Below are 13,865 nucleotides of genomic sequence, written 5' to 3' on the forward strand. Positions count from 1 at the left end.
TATTCACTGCCAGGAAATGAGATCGAAGAAAAACTGTGAAAATCAGACACGATCCTCAATAAATAGTCTGAAGCAACTTAAAGAAAAAAAAAAAAAGCATTCCTACACCTCAGTCACAGGTTCTGAAGGTGTTAATGCAATACGACTTCCTAAATAACTGGTGTTCATAACAGGTAGGATTCTCCAAGAAATCGTAAAAGTATGAAATATTACCATACATTTACATAGCATTTTAAATATTTTAATGACTGGTAAAAGGGATATATGAAAATATGATTTTTAGAATGGCAGGAAGGTACATTACAGAATTTCATCTAAATAATTTGTTTCAAGAAGTAAATCTTTAATCAATAAGTTCAGTTACATAAAAACTCAGTTTCTGAAATTTCTAAATAGCCAGTTTTAAGCCGTCTTTAAAATTACAAACATACAAAAAGCCACTTCTTTCTCCTCCCAACCGTTTAAATTGGAACGATCAATCCAAATACTAAATCCGTTCGAAAAATGTTTCTAAATCCGTGCTCTACCGCACAAAGCCAGTTCTTCCGCTGTCATTTAAGCACGTTGCTCTCTCCTCTCCTCGGCTCAGGCCGTCGTCCCATTTTCTACTCCCTCTTGCTCTCGTCCTCACTGGGCGGCAAAGCAGCAGGCGTTGTAAAGGTACATTTTTCCCCCTATTTGTAACTAGAAATCTGAACTCAGATTTTCCTACCATATGATGCTAAGTTTGATCATTGTCAAGGTGGTGGCTGCCATATCGCTCCATTTTAAGTAGATTTTTCCTTTTGTAATTAATAAGTAATCTATGTGACCACGTGAATATCCTGGTCGCCAAAAATTTTTGCGCTCGGTGGTTTTTTATGATTATACTTTCTAAATTATAGCGTGACAGTACACTCTCGTGAAAGCTTCACATTTAAAGAACTATGAAAGTTCCTTCCGCACCCTGCCCCAGACACAAACCACATTTCCAAGAGGTAAGCTCTATTAACCGATTCCTGTGTATCCTTCTGGAAATCTGAAGCACACACAAACATTTATATATTTCTCTTGTTCTTTGTATCCCAAACAGGATCATATTATAAATACTGTCTTGAAACTTAATTTTTTTTTTCACTTACATCCTGGACTTCTTTTCGATCACTACATACAGATTCACCTCATTCTTTGTAAAGGCTACGGAGAATTCTACTTATCCTTTTTTATTTACCTCCTAAATGTATACCATTTGTACTTTTAAATAATCTCAAACAATGCTATAATAAACTTTCTTGTGGATACATCTTTGCATGTGAATCGCATTTGCCAGAAAAATTGCTAGAAACATAACTGCTGGGTCAAAATGTATTCTTTGATAGACATTTCCAAATTTTCTTTCCGGCTGCACCCATTTCTGCTCTCGGCAACAGCAGTACAGTTTCCTTATCCTTCTTCCTCGTCAACAACAGACCTTAGCAAATTCTTTAGCCTTTGCCAATCCGAGGTAAAAAAAAAAAAAAAAAAAATAGCGCTCACTAGTGTTTTCATTTTTATTTTTGTAAGCAAAATGGTCAAGCACCTTGTCATCAATTTACTGGACATTTAAAATATTTTCTCCATGAATTACTTATCTGGTCTGTCCTTTTTTTTTTTTTTTTTTAGGTATTCCTAACAAAGAACAATACTTAATATTTTTAAGCAATGTATTTGAAGAAATGTGTAAAAGGCTTATTTTGGTTGGTCATCTGAACCTAAGGAACACATTCCCCCCTCAGAACAGCTTGAGCTCCTGGGAGCATGAATTTAATTTCACTATGTTTAATATACCTTTACCTACTTGACCTTTAGATTGAAAATACTTTAATAAATGTGCTAGAGAATTTCTTATATTAAAATCTCCTTAATTTTTTTTAAATATCAAATTTCTATAGGCGAATAGTAAAAAGTAACTGAAAATTAAGAAGTCAGCATCATGATCTTTAGCCAACACTGCAGAACCTTTGATTTCATCTAGTTTCTCATTTCGTACTAAACCAAGAAGGCATTTCCAAGAACAGAAAAACCAAAAGCCTACATGGAATCCGTCTGAAGAGAGCACGGTGCATCTACAGCTGTCACTACTACAAAAGCTACTCCCTTGCCACTTTACGAATCCGCATAGACCGCGAGCCCCCGCCCCGCCCCGGGCCCCGTCGCATCCCGGGTCGCTCGCTCGTCGCCAGGACTCAGGACTCGCCTGGTCGACGTAGAACGCGGAGCCCGCGCGGATCTCGCGGCGCTGCTTGAGGTCGCTCTCCGTGGTGTCCCTGGACAAGGCGATGTACTCCACCTCCCGTCTGGTCAGCTCCTGTAGGGCAGAGAGCGACATTGTTCCACGGTAAAATCAAACTCCCAGCATGCTCTGGAGCTGACGATGCCACTGCCCCGGAGAAGGGTATTTAGGTGTAATTCTGGATTAAAACGTTTTTGAGCCTCAGCTTTGCAAAAAAAATGCAATAAATTGAGCGTCAATCAAAACATGTATGTCTCTCTCCTCAGAGTTCTACTACTACTACACCCTGTAATTTGCCACTTAATAATTATTTCCTACTTAAGCAATAAGTCACGATTGGATCTTATAAATCTTAATGTCTCTTATAGAATTCTTTTCAAATATCATGAGTAATAATTAGGTTACTTGGTTTTCTCCCAAATGATAGCCATTTCTGCAAGTAATGTGCATCTACTTTTTAAACCGATGATTTAAATTAATTTATTTAATTAGCCAGTGTTTACCAACTGTATACAATATGTTAGGTACTCTACCAGGTGTGAAAATAAGGTAAATACCAACAGGGAGGTCAACAGAAAGAGAGAGATACAAACATAGCTGTTCAGGAAGGAAAGAAGAAAAATAATAATGAAAAGGAAGAAGGGGGGAGGAAGGAGGAGAAGGAAAAAAAGAATTATTTCACACACACAAAAATCACATATGCAGAAACCATTTCTTTTAGAATAATTTATCCATCCCTAAAGTCATTTTGCCTTACATGTAACAACTATGTAGAAGTTTTTAACATTACCCTTGATTTATTACAATGTTGAATTAAAAACAATGATATTCTCCAATCAAACTAGGCATATGAGGTTTTTACCAAACAGGGAAAACAAACGAATTTTCTGGAGTGTAAAGAAAAAAGCTGAATGAGCACACCATCACGGCTCATAATTCGCACGCTCATTCAACTCATTTCTTCACACTCCAGAAAAGAGACCTTTTTCTCCACCTCATCTCTGTGTGATATTAATAAAAATATATTATTGTTGTCATTATTTTTAAAAAATGTGCCTGGTCCCATGCACCCATAAATTTAAATTTTTATGGAAAGAAGAAAAATATTTCAAATAGAGAAAACACACATATCGTAGTGGTGAAGATACGGTGATCCCGAGCAACGCTTTTCTAAATGAGAATGAACTGCCCGTGAGAGCAGAGCTTTGGGGTAAAGGAGCAAGGTCTCTTTCAGCAGATACCTCCTTCTTGCTTCTGGTACACATCGCTGGACCTGCACGTCTGTTTCATGGATTGGCTGAACGTGATCACGCTCTCATTCACACTGGTTGACAAAGTGACACACGCCCCTTACCACTGAAAGGTACCACAGTAATACCCTGAACTGCACACCGAGGATACAATCCTTGGTCCTGACAGCTTCATCCGGGGACTGTCACCAGCCAAGACAAGCTCCAGAGTCCCCGCAGCCGCTCCTGACAGATGCGGTCCGAGCAAGCTCGCTCACAGCGGCGGGTAGAGGCGGCCGTGGTGGTCTGCTGTGTTTTTGTGAGTTATCTACGTAACTCTTTTTATATGAGCTCAAGATGAACACAACTACCAAATTACTTCTACTTAATTTCTCATCAGTTCAGCAGGTTTGCCCCCAAATTTCTGCCTTTAAACAGCTAAGCTACCGCGGCTAGCACCGAGCATAGGCCCTTGTATCTATCATGTGGCGACGGTGCCCACGGCAGGGTCTGCAAGGCAGTTCAGGCCAGTAAGGTTTCTTGTGTGCATTTTCACATCCTGAAGCCGCCACAGCTCTATTTTGCAATTTAAAGTTTTGTTTGTTTTGTTTTGTTTTAAGATACAGGCTTCGTGCTTACAGACTTCTGTTGCGGTTTTGAACCAACGTGATGCTTGTCATTCCACATTCCTTCTGAACAAGCTTCAAAGTCTTGCCAGAAACAAAAGCAAAGTGAGAGACTGTGGTCTTTGAAATGAGCCAGGTAGGGGGGTGCGCATCTTAAAATTAAAGAGGTTCCAGACCTGGGATCCTCAGTAGCTGGCTGGCTCCGCGTTCTCAAACAAGACACGCTGGCCTTGTGCGTTAAGACAGTGAGAACGCGATGCACACAACGGCACATCACACCTCACAAACTGGCTCTGGGAACAAAAGATAGGAAAGGTATGGGCTGGAGGGAGCGAGGTTCTGACTTGTTCACTGTATTATGATTCCTGCCCTACAGGATTTGAGAAGTACCAGAATAAATTCCCCACTGACATAGAAGAGTATGTGATCTATATTTCAATAGCATAGAAATTCATTCTTTGATGTCAAGTAACACAAGGAAGTTTTATGTAAGGTTTTTCTTTTCATCCTAAAAAGTATCTTCAAAATAAAACGTCATCTGATAGAATTTTCCCTCTAATCACTAGAGCAATGCCTATTAATGCTGACAATGCGGTAGAAAAAAAGTCTTGTAAATTTTTTTACTTGGGGTTGAGAATTAAATATTTCAACTCACATTACAACCGTGCTCAGAGAACTGCAAAGATCTAAGACGACATGTCGGGAAAAGGAAACTAATGAGATCTGAAGTCTAGCTCCATTATTGACTAGCTGAGAAAGCCTGAGTGAGTTATTTAATGAACTTGCTTTCTCTTCTATTTAAAGAAAAAAAAAAAAAAAGAACATGTAACACATAAGAGATACCTACAAAACTTAGGCTCCCTTTAAAGGTCACTTAACCTCAAAAAGTAAAAAGAATTACCTGACTTTTAAAAATGTGGATCTGAGATAAACAGATGTTCCCTACATAGTATAAAACTAAGTTTTTTTTGTAATCTCAGAGTTGCTGATTCGATCTGCTGCTCATAGACTGAATTTACATTTCTTTTCCACTGGAAGTGGAGGACTTGCTAGTTACAGCAAAGATTGGCTAAAGCTGTGAAAGGCAAATACACATTTTCTTCCCAAATAAGTATTCTAAACTCTTTATAAACAAATCATTCATCAACATTAACAATTTTTTTTTTTCAAGTAATGGCTAATCCTGATATTTTTGTAATTCTCAATCTTGATTTATTTTACAACAGCGGTCCCCAGCCGTTTTGGCACCAGGGCCCAGTGCTCCTATGAGAATCAAATGCCTGATGATCTGAGGTGGAGCTGAGGCGGTGATGCTGGCGCCGGGGAGCGGCTGCAAATACAGGTGAAGCTTCGCGGGCTTGCTGGCCACTCACCTCCTGCTGTGCGGCCCAGCTCTTAATAGGACTGGTACCAGTCCACGGCCTGGGGAATGGGACCCTTGTTTTTACAACATAACTTATCAAAGTTAAGAGTCTTAGAATGCACAGGACCTGACTACTTACCAGGTACTGCATAGCAATAGAGCGTCGAAGAGGCCCAGGAGGTCCTATTAGAAAGACGTCTTGCCCCAAAAGATCCTTCTGCATGATCCATCTCAGATGCTGAACTACAGATTGAGCCAGAGAGTCTGAAACTTTGAGGAAAAAAAGATAAAATAAAATCCAAATCAGACTACTACATATAATGTGAACTTCCAAGTAATAAATTAAGATAGTGTGTTATATTAAAATACATTCAAATACATGTATATGCACATACATTGATACATACACCTGGTGAATTTTTGCAATGTTTAACAATAAAACCATCATTAACAATATTAAAACAGGACAAAGTGTATGTTATCACAGTCACATAATCTAACACTTAAAAGCTTATTAAAACTTTTGAATGATAACCTGTGTCATGGAAGAAATAGAAGTGATTTTCAAGGATGAAATGAGGGACAGTATCATTACTTTATCACAGTTTTAAAGCCCAATCATTTTGTTTAAGAAATTAAGTCTTAGAATAAATCGCATATGACACTCTCTTGATAAAGCTCAATAAGCTAGCAAAAACTGCATTCCCTAGAAAGACATACATATGTGATAAAACAGTGCTTGAAAAAGCAAATAAGCAAGAGAATGATAAATTCAGGATAATGGATACCTGGGCATGGCTCATTCTCACGGATGGCTTCCGTGGTATTGACGACAGTCTAGTTCTTAGACTGGGGGTGGGCTACAGTGTTTGTTTCATTATTGCACTGCATTTTATACATAAACACACACATATATTTATATTTATATGTGCATATTTATGTGTCTTGATTATTCCATGCTTTTAAAATTTTGTTTAATCACTCAGTGAAGTCATGAAAGAGTTCAAGGATCAAACTAAGAACCCGTACCGAGGACGAAGGTGGGCTGTCTACCCCACTCTGACTGCACGATACTGCTATGGTAGTTCCCCTGCCTGCCCCCAAAGCTAACGTCTAGTGATCAGAAAAAAATAAATGTAAATTTCTCATTTTCTCCTGCTGAGAAGATCGAGGACAAGGTTTTGGGCAGACTGGTTGGTTTTTCATGTCACTGGGGTATATCCTCAAGTCACACGAAGCATCTCATAATTTCCTGACGCCAAGCGCCTGGGTCTGAAAGGCTGGAGACTCATCACCCCCAGGGCAGGCTTGGCTGAGAATCCTCTGGGTCAGGCATGAGGCAGAGGGGGAGGAAATCATTCCCCGGGGGGCAAAAACCGGTTCCTGGAAGGGGACTTGAGAAAAATCCTTGGATATTACAATGGTCTATTGTTCACCGAAAGGCCATCGTGCATAAACAGATAGATAGATATGCAGTATACCTATGGTATTCAAATGTCACAGGGTTGGGGAAGACAATTGGAGAAAAACGTCCTAGATTAAGAAACATCGCTCTAGGAGCTATACATGAGAATCTCTCCAGGGGCTTTATGCTGCTAGGGTACAATTCCCCCGAGCCTTTGACAGTCAACCTCGTTGATAACCACCAGATGTTCACTTAGCTACAGCCCTTCCTCCTTCAGGCTTAAACCCATTTTTTTTTCTTTTTAATAACAGCTTTATTTGAGCTATAACTCATATATTATATAATTCATCCATTTAAAGGGTACGATTCGATGACTTTTAGTATATTCAAAGCAACCATTACCACAATCAATTTTAGAACATTTCATTATCTCAGAAAGGAACCCCAGACCCTTTAGCAATCAGGCCCCGGCCCTTTATCTCCCCTGGTCCTATGCAACCACGAATCTTTGCCTTTCTGGACCTGCCTATTCTGGATGTTCCATGTACACCGAATCATATAATGTGCAGTCTTTTGTATCTGGCTTATTTCACGTAGCCTAACATGTTCAAGGCACGTCCATGTTGTAGCGTATATCGGTAGTTCATTTTTTTAGCTGCTGAATCATCTTCCATTGGACGGATGTATGCCACATTTTATTTATCTGGTCATCAGCTGACAGACATTTGGGTTATTTCCACATTTTCGCTATTATCAATAATGATGTTATGAACATTCGCGCACATGCTGAACCTGTTTTTGTGATATACGGTCTACTCTACTTCGAGATGAGTCGGGCCACTTGCTGTTTAAGGATGAAACAAAACAAGAGTTGGGGAGCTCCCACTTCTCCATCAGGGGATTGCGTGATGTCCCCTATGCTGCAGACCTGCTTCCTCTCTTCGAACTCTATTATCACCTGTATCATTACAACTTAACACTTGGAGTCCTTTTTTCCTTTCCATTTTCACGCATCTCAGCCTCCTTTGGCCACAGACCTTCCCTACACTATTCTTATAGTTCTGGGTCGCTCTCCGTGTTCGACTTTGGCAATGTGCCTGGCCAGCCATTACCTGGACCTACTATTTAAAATATGAAATTTCCAGGGTTCTGGAAGATAAAACCAAGTCGGTCTCTCCGGCTTCCTCCTGCCTTTTATTATTTCTAATTGTTCGCAACTACTCATAATTACAGACTCTCCATTTAGTTCTATATAGTTCCATTCTGTGTTGAATGCCGTGACCGTGGAACTATGTTCATTTTCAGGATTTCTTTCAAAGTTGAAGGCAGAAGTTCCTAATCAAATGTGAGATCGGCCCCTTACTTGTTGTCAGTAATGATCGATACTGGGCTTTAGAAGTCATTTATTGTTATTTTTAACAAACTGGAAAAGAATCGGAGTTATCCCTACCGTCACAGCGCAGCCTGTACACCAACGCACCCTCTCACGCAGCAGAGAAAGGCACGGTGTCGCTCACGGCGGGAACCCCGGGAGTCGTGTATCATCCCGAGCAAGCTCCTGGGAGTGTCCTCTCCTCGGCCTGGCCCCCCGTGCGATGAGAAGCACTGGCCTGTGGCACCTCTGACTACTCTCAGCAATCTCTTCCTCACTCTTGCCGTTCGACAGTGGTTCCCGGCTAGTGGCAGTACCGCTACGACTCTACCCTGCCGGAGGCCTTTGGCACCATCTGGGTGCTGTTAGTTGTTGCAAAGCGTTGGTGATGAAGGACAAATTCACTACACTACCGACATTTCGGGGGGCTAAATGCCATGTCTACAGCAGTCCCATGCACCTAATATGCCAATGGCACCCCGTTGAGAAATATTGTGTCTATATCTGCATTTTTTTTGAGGTTTCTGTTGCTTGCACACCACTAATGAGATATTTCTACTTAATCACAATTAAGCCCAGGGGAAAAGTTCCTCTCGGTTTCCCTACCTTCTGAAAGGTGAATCTGTTAGGGCAGCAAGTCAGCAGTGAGTACCACCTTTAGACTGAGTTCTGATGTCAGGAGGTCTAGGCTCCCATCACCGGCACATTTCAAGTCTGCATAGTTTTAACTTATACAAGCAGCTTCTGAATTCCATGGCCCTGGACTTAGTCTATGCTAGAACTCCACAAAGACCTCTTCTACTCCCTTCTCTCACCTCCCCCGACGACAGTAATAGCAGTGGCTATAATTTTCTGCATTCCTGTCAAGTGCCAGGTAAAGATACAAATGATTTTTCATATGGTATCTCATCTAGATCTCACAACCCTTGAAGGTGGCAGACTCTGTAGTGTGTAAGGATATAGACTTGAGCCAGGCCACTTGCTGTTTAAGGATGAAACCTTAATTTAAACTATAATTTTCTCCCTTCACAGGCTCAAATTTGTCACATATGTAAACATTAAAATTAAAATTTCAAAAAATTATGCATCAAATTCCACTATAATAAATCCTTCCAAGATAGTGAGGTATTCTGCTATTTACTGGCTATGTAATCTGATCAGCTATTTAAACCCTCTGGCTGAGTGTCTCTACTGTATAATGGATATGATAAATGGACTTACTTATAAAGTTGATATGAAAGTTAAATTAAGTATTTAGAAGTAGGTTCCATACAAGCATTTGTTAAATACCCCTATTTTACAAAAACCAAAGTGCTTACGGTGGTAGCATTTGTCCACGGGTTATAACTGCATAGACCAAGATTTAGACCTAAACTGTTTGAGTCCAAAGCTTGCACTCCAGCCATTATGTCCTACCGCCCCTCCGAGATCTTTTGAACAGGCTCCACCTTCAGGTCTAACTGCGGACCTCACGGGCTCCATCACGTCTAGCAGACTTGCTGTCTGGCCATTAATTCTATTTCTTGGTTTTGGATGATACCAGTGATATCATGTTTAACTCCTTTGATTAAAATTTCAAATTCATTCTGTCCTTTACATTATACTATCGAGGACCCACTTCTCCAAAAAAAAAAAAAAAAAAAAAAAAAAAAAAAACCCAAAGAACCCATTTTCACTTATTTGTATTTTAGTAGAGTGTGTTCCGTCAAAGAAAATATTTGCCAGGAAGCCGCATGAGACTCCGGAGAGAGAGCGCCGCGCACTGCTGTGTCTGTGGCATGCTTTACGTTCATCTTGAAACCAGCTGTATTCTTAGGATGGCCTCGAGAAAACATGAGTCAGACTTAAAAGCACTCCAGAAATAGAAACAAGATGTAAGCCTGTACATTACGAACATCTGCACAACCAACCGCCGGATCGCCCTGCGGGACCTAACACAGGCACAGCCCAGGGCGCGCGAGAGCGGCCGGCCTCAGGGCTCGGGCACAGGATGTCGCCTCCGGGAGTGCACGCGATGACCAAGTCATGTCCCTGAAACACCAGGGGGCTTGATCCTGTACGCTATCATTTCCTTCTCTGTGTAAAAATAAAACCTCTGGTTCACACTGGGCTAAGTTCCTCATTCAATTCCTCGCCAATATTTGTTTCGAAAAATATTCAAGGACTTTAAAATAATTCTACTAAGGGAACTTAAATTATAATTTTCTCCCTTCACGGGCTCAAATTTGTCACATATGTGAACATTAAAATTAAAATTTCAAAAAATTATGCATCATTCAAATTCTACTATAATAAATCCTTCCAAGATAGTGAGGTTTTCTTAGTATCCCAAGAGGCAACATAATACAATGGAAAGAAAAAGTCTTTGAAACCAAACGGACCTGATTGTAATTTCTCATCCTGTCCTTTTCAGTGTCCTTGGACAAGTATTCTGAATCTTCTGGACCTAAGGTTCCTTATTTTCAAAAGAGAGGGAATAATACTTACTGAATATGGTTATTGCGAGGATTACAGGGAAAGCACCTTGTCCAGCCCCTCCGCCAGTAAGAACCGGGTATGAAAGGGTACTAAAGAGACTGACCATCCCAAGAGCTGGCAAGAATGTGGAGGAACTGGAACTCGTATATGCTGCTGGTGGAAATGCAAAATGATACAACCACTTTGGAAAACAGAATGTCAGTTCCTTACAAAGTTCAACACTTACCACGTGATATGGCCATTTGGCTTGTAGTATTTACACAAGAAAAAAGAAAGCATATGTCCGCACAAAGGATTGTACATGAACGTTCAGAGCAGCTTTATTTCAAAAGCCTCAAAATGGTAACAGTAATGTCCATCAACAGGTGAATGGATAAACAAATTATATTTCCATACAACAGAATTCTACTCAGCGAGAAAAGAAATGAACTATCAAGACATGGAAGAATCTCGAAATAATTATGCTGAGTGAAATTAGACAAAAATAGTATATATTATGAGTCCATTTATAGAAAATTCTAAAAAATCCAAATAAGTTTATAAAGATCACTGACTCCCAGAGACCAGAGGAACTAGGGACAGTATCAAGGGCCCAAGTAAACTTTGGGGGAGGTGACAAATTTATTTTATTAGTAATTTGATTATGGTGATGTTTCATGGTTAAATACATATGCCAAAACTTATGAAATTGTACATTTTAAATATATGAAAATTATCGTATGTAAATTATACTTAGTAATACTGTTAAAACAGATAGAATAATATATTAAAATGTTAACAGTGTTTATTATTAGGTTTATATGTTTTCTTCTTAGGCTAGGTTTTATCCTTTCTGTTTTTCAGTGTTTTATAAATTTTCTGTCTTTGTTTTATTTTGCCAATAGGAACAAAAAGTTATCTATTTCTTGAAAAACCGTATTGCAAAGTAATAATAGCCATACTAGAAGTAGGGAAGAACTGTGATAGAGAAAGTGGCAATATGATGGGTACGATACATAAGAATGTGTTGACTGATCTTTAGATCACAATTTAGTATCCAAAATTCACGTTGCAACTCAGCCCCCTGAAGTGTTTATCTCTAAGATATTGCTAAATTACGATAATTTACTGAAAATATCTTTGTTGGTCTTGGTATAGCTACTCACATTCATGACAAAACAATGACACTCAAAAACACAAAATGAAACCAGGGAATGACCTCTGATTATGAAGAACCAGCAATTTTCAGGTCCTGCCAAACGAGTCCAAATGTTTTAAACATAAAGCGTGGACGTTTTATTTTTGTGAGTCGGGTCATAGAAAAAGCAGTTAGGACTTATAATGAATGTTTCTTTATTTGAATGAAAGCTTCACTATAAACATGGGGCTATTATTAGGTTTGGCTAATACATGCTTACCATGACAAAGAAAAAATCCAAAATGCAAAAAAAAAAAAAAGTACACGATCTCTCCTGACCGCCCCCCCCCCTTTTCCAACCCCACCCTTCAACCGACGCCCCAGAGGGAGGCCACGCTGAGAGCCTGGAGTGCATCCTGCCACACTTGTCTCTGCATGTAGGCAGACGTACTTATAATACACCTGTAAGAGGTGTTCCAAAATAATTTCTTTAAACAAAAGTGGTATCATACTTTATATACAACTCTGCAGTCTATAAGTTTTGCTTAACAATATCACGTGGACATCCCCTAGGTCTATAGATAGATATCTAATGCTTTTTTTCTTTTTAACGTCTGCGGAAGATTCCATAACATGGATATACAATAATTTATTAAATCATTCCTCTATCAATGTACTCAGATAGCTTCTAGATTTTGCCACTACCAAAAGTACCAAAATGTTGCCACGTATATTGTGTACAAATATCCTTCTCAATGTGCTGCTTTTTTCCTTAGCGGATAGAACCTAAAATGAAACTGCCACACCGAAAGGTAAGTATGTTTTTTATTTTAATAGCTACTACCATGTAATAGCTACAAAAATGGGATGTTTAAGTTAGAGGTTTACTATGGGAATTCATTCTCTTTAAACGGTGTCGTTAATGGAGGCTAAATTACCAGGTAGATCCAAAGAAGCCTATTTAACACATTACACAGCTCAAAAACTACATCTGCAATGAAAGTGGCAGAAAGCAACGATGGTCATTAAACAAAATAAAATGCGTCAAAAAATGTTACGTCATCTGGAACATGGTGCCTGGGAGAAAGAAGATTAAAGAAAAATCAGGCACTGAATAAAGACTGCTGTAGAGACTAGAGATTTCAGGTCACCTTAAAGGGCTTTAAAAGTTGATGAGACTCCTCCTTTTGAGGGCTCTATTCTTGAAAATACATCTAAAGAAATCTCAAACAAAATCGTTTTCTCAAAGTCTCATAAAATAGAGGCAATTAGCACAACTATTAAAAATAAGGGAAGTCTTAAGGATTGAAGGCCTCGCCTCTCAGACTGTTTTTCAAGTTCTGACTCTGTTAAGTAAGGGAATCTTAGGTAATCAGCTTTCTGGAGGCCTTCCAGTCAACTTTGTCACTAATTCATTAAAACCGACAAGTAGCTGCAATGATTGTTCCACATTACCTACATTTACACGAGGATGACATCGTTTTTTCCATGGTGTTCTGTCATTTATGACATTGATGAGGTTCTCAACCCTCTTAAACTTATTTACAAACTAAAGACAAAAGGTTTTTCCCCCCAAAAAACCTCTCATTCTGTTGACTTCATGCCAACACTCGCCATTTGAAGAACACAGTGCTGTAATTCTCACGCAAAACCTCTGCAGTCCCTAACTGCCTAGATGGGAGGTCAGTGTGTCCAGTAAACCTCACACGGCCTCACCCATAACTGGTCCGTGGACTGCAACGAGAAGAGTATTTACAGGCGCAGACACGTCACTCCGAGGTCAGGTTTAAGGTCGTCTACTGAAAGCTCTTACCCTGGAGCACCACCTCGTAAGGCAAACCCTGGAGGACATGACCTGCTTTGATACTATGTAGTTTAACTTCAAGCACAAAAACATGAAGGAACATCTTTTCAAAAGGTACCAATTTCATCTAAGCCATGAGATTTGGTTTTCATACAGAAAGGCAAAAAAAAAAAAAAAAAAAAAAAAAAAAGCTTTAATTATCCACTTCCACACTTCCAGG

At 39.5% G+C, this 13,865-nt stretch overlaps 1 protein-coding gene across 2 annotated transcripts in view; it reads right to left on the reverse strand.

The window, feature by feature from the left end:
- Positions 1 to 13,865, reverse strand: part of VWA8 (von Willebrand factor A domain containing 8) — a 236,391-nt gene that overhangs the window by 207,943 nt on the left and 14,583 nt on the right. For both annotated transcript variants that reach the window (XM_016158150.2, XM_036228917.1), the window contains exons 3-4: positions 5,609 to 5,739; positions 2,216 to 2,326 (exon numbers count right to left, since the gene is read on the reverse strand). In XM_016158150.2, the coding sequence (XP_016013636.2) occupies positions 2,216 to 2,326; positions 5,609 to 5,739 (242 nt within the window). The remainder of the gene's footprint in view (positions 1 to 2,215; positions 2,327 to 5,608; positions 5,740 to 13,865) is intronic.

The sequence above is a fragment of the Rousettus aegyptiacus genome, unplaced genomic scaffold (assembly GCF_014176215.1).
Source record: "Rousettus aegyptiacus isolate mRouAeg1 unplaced genomic scaffold, mRouAeg1.p scaffold_m13_p_11, whole genome shotgun sequence".
Taxonomy (NCBI): Eukaryota; Metazoa; Chordata; class Mammalia; order Chiroptera; family Pteropodidae; genus Rousettus; species Rousettus aegyptiacus.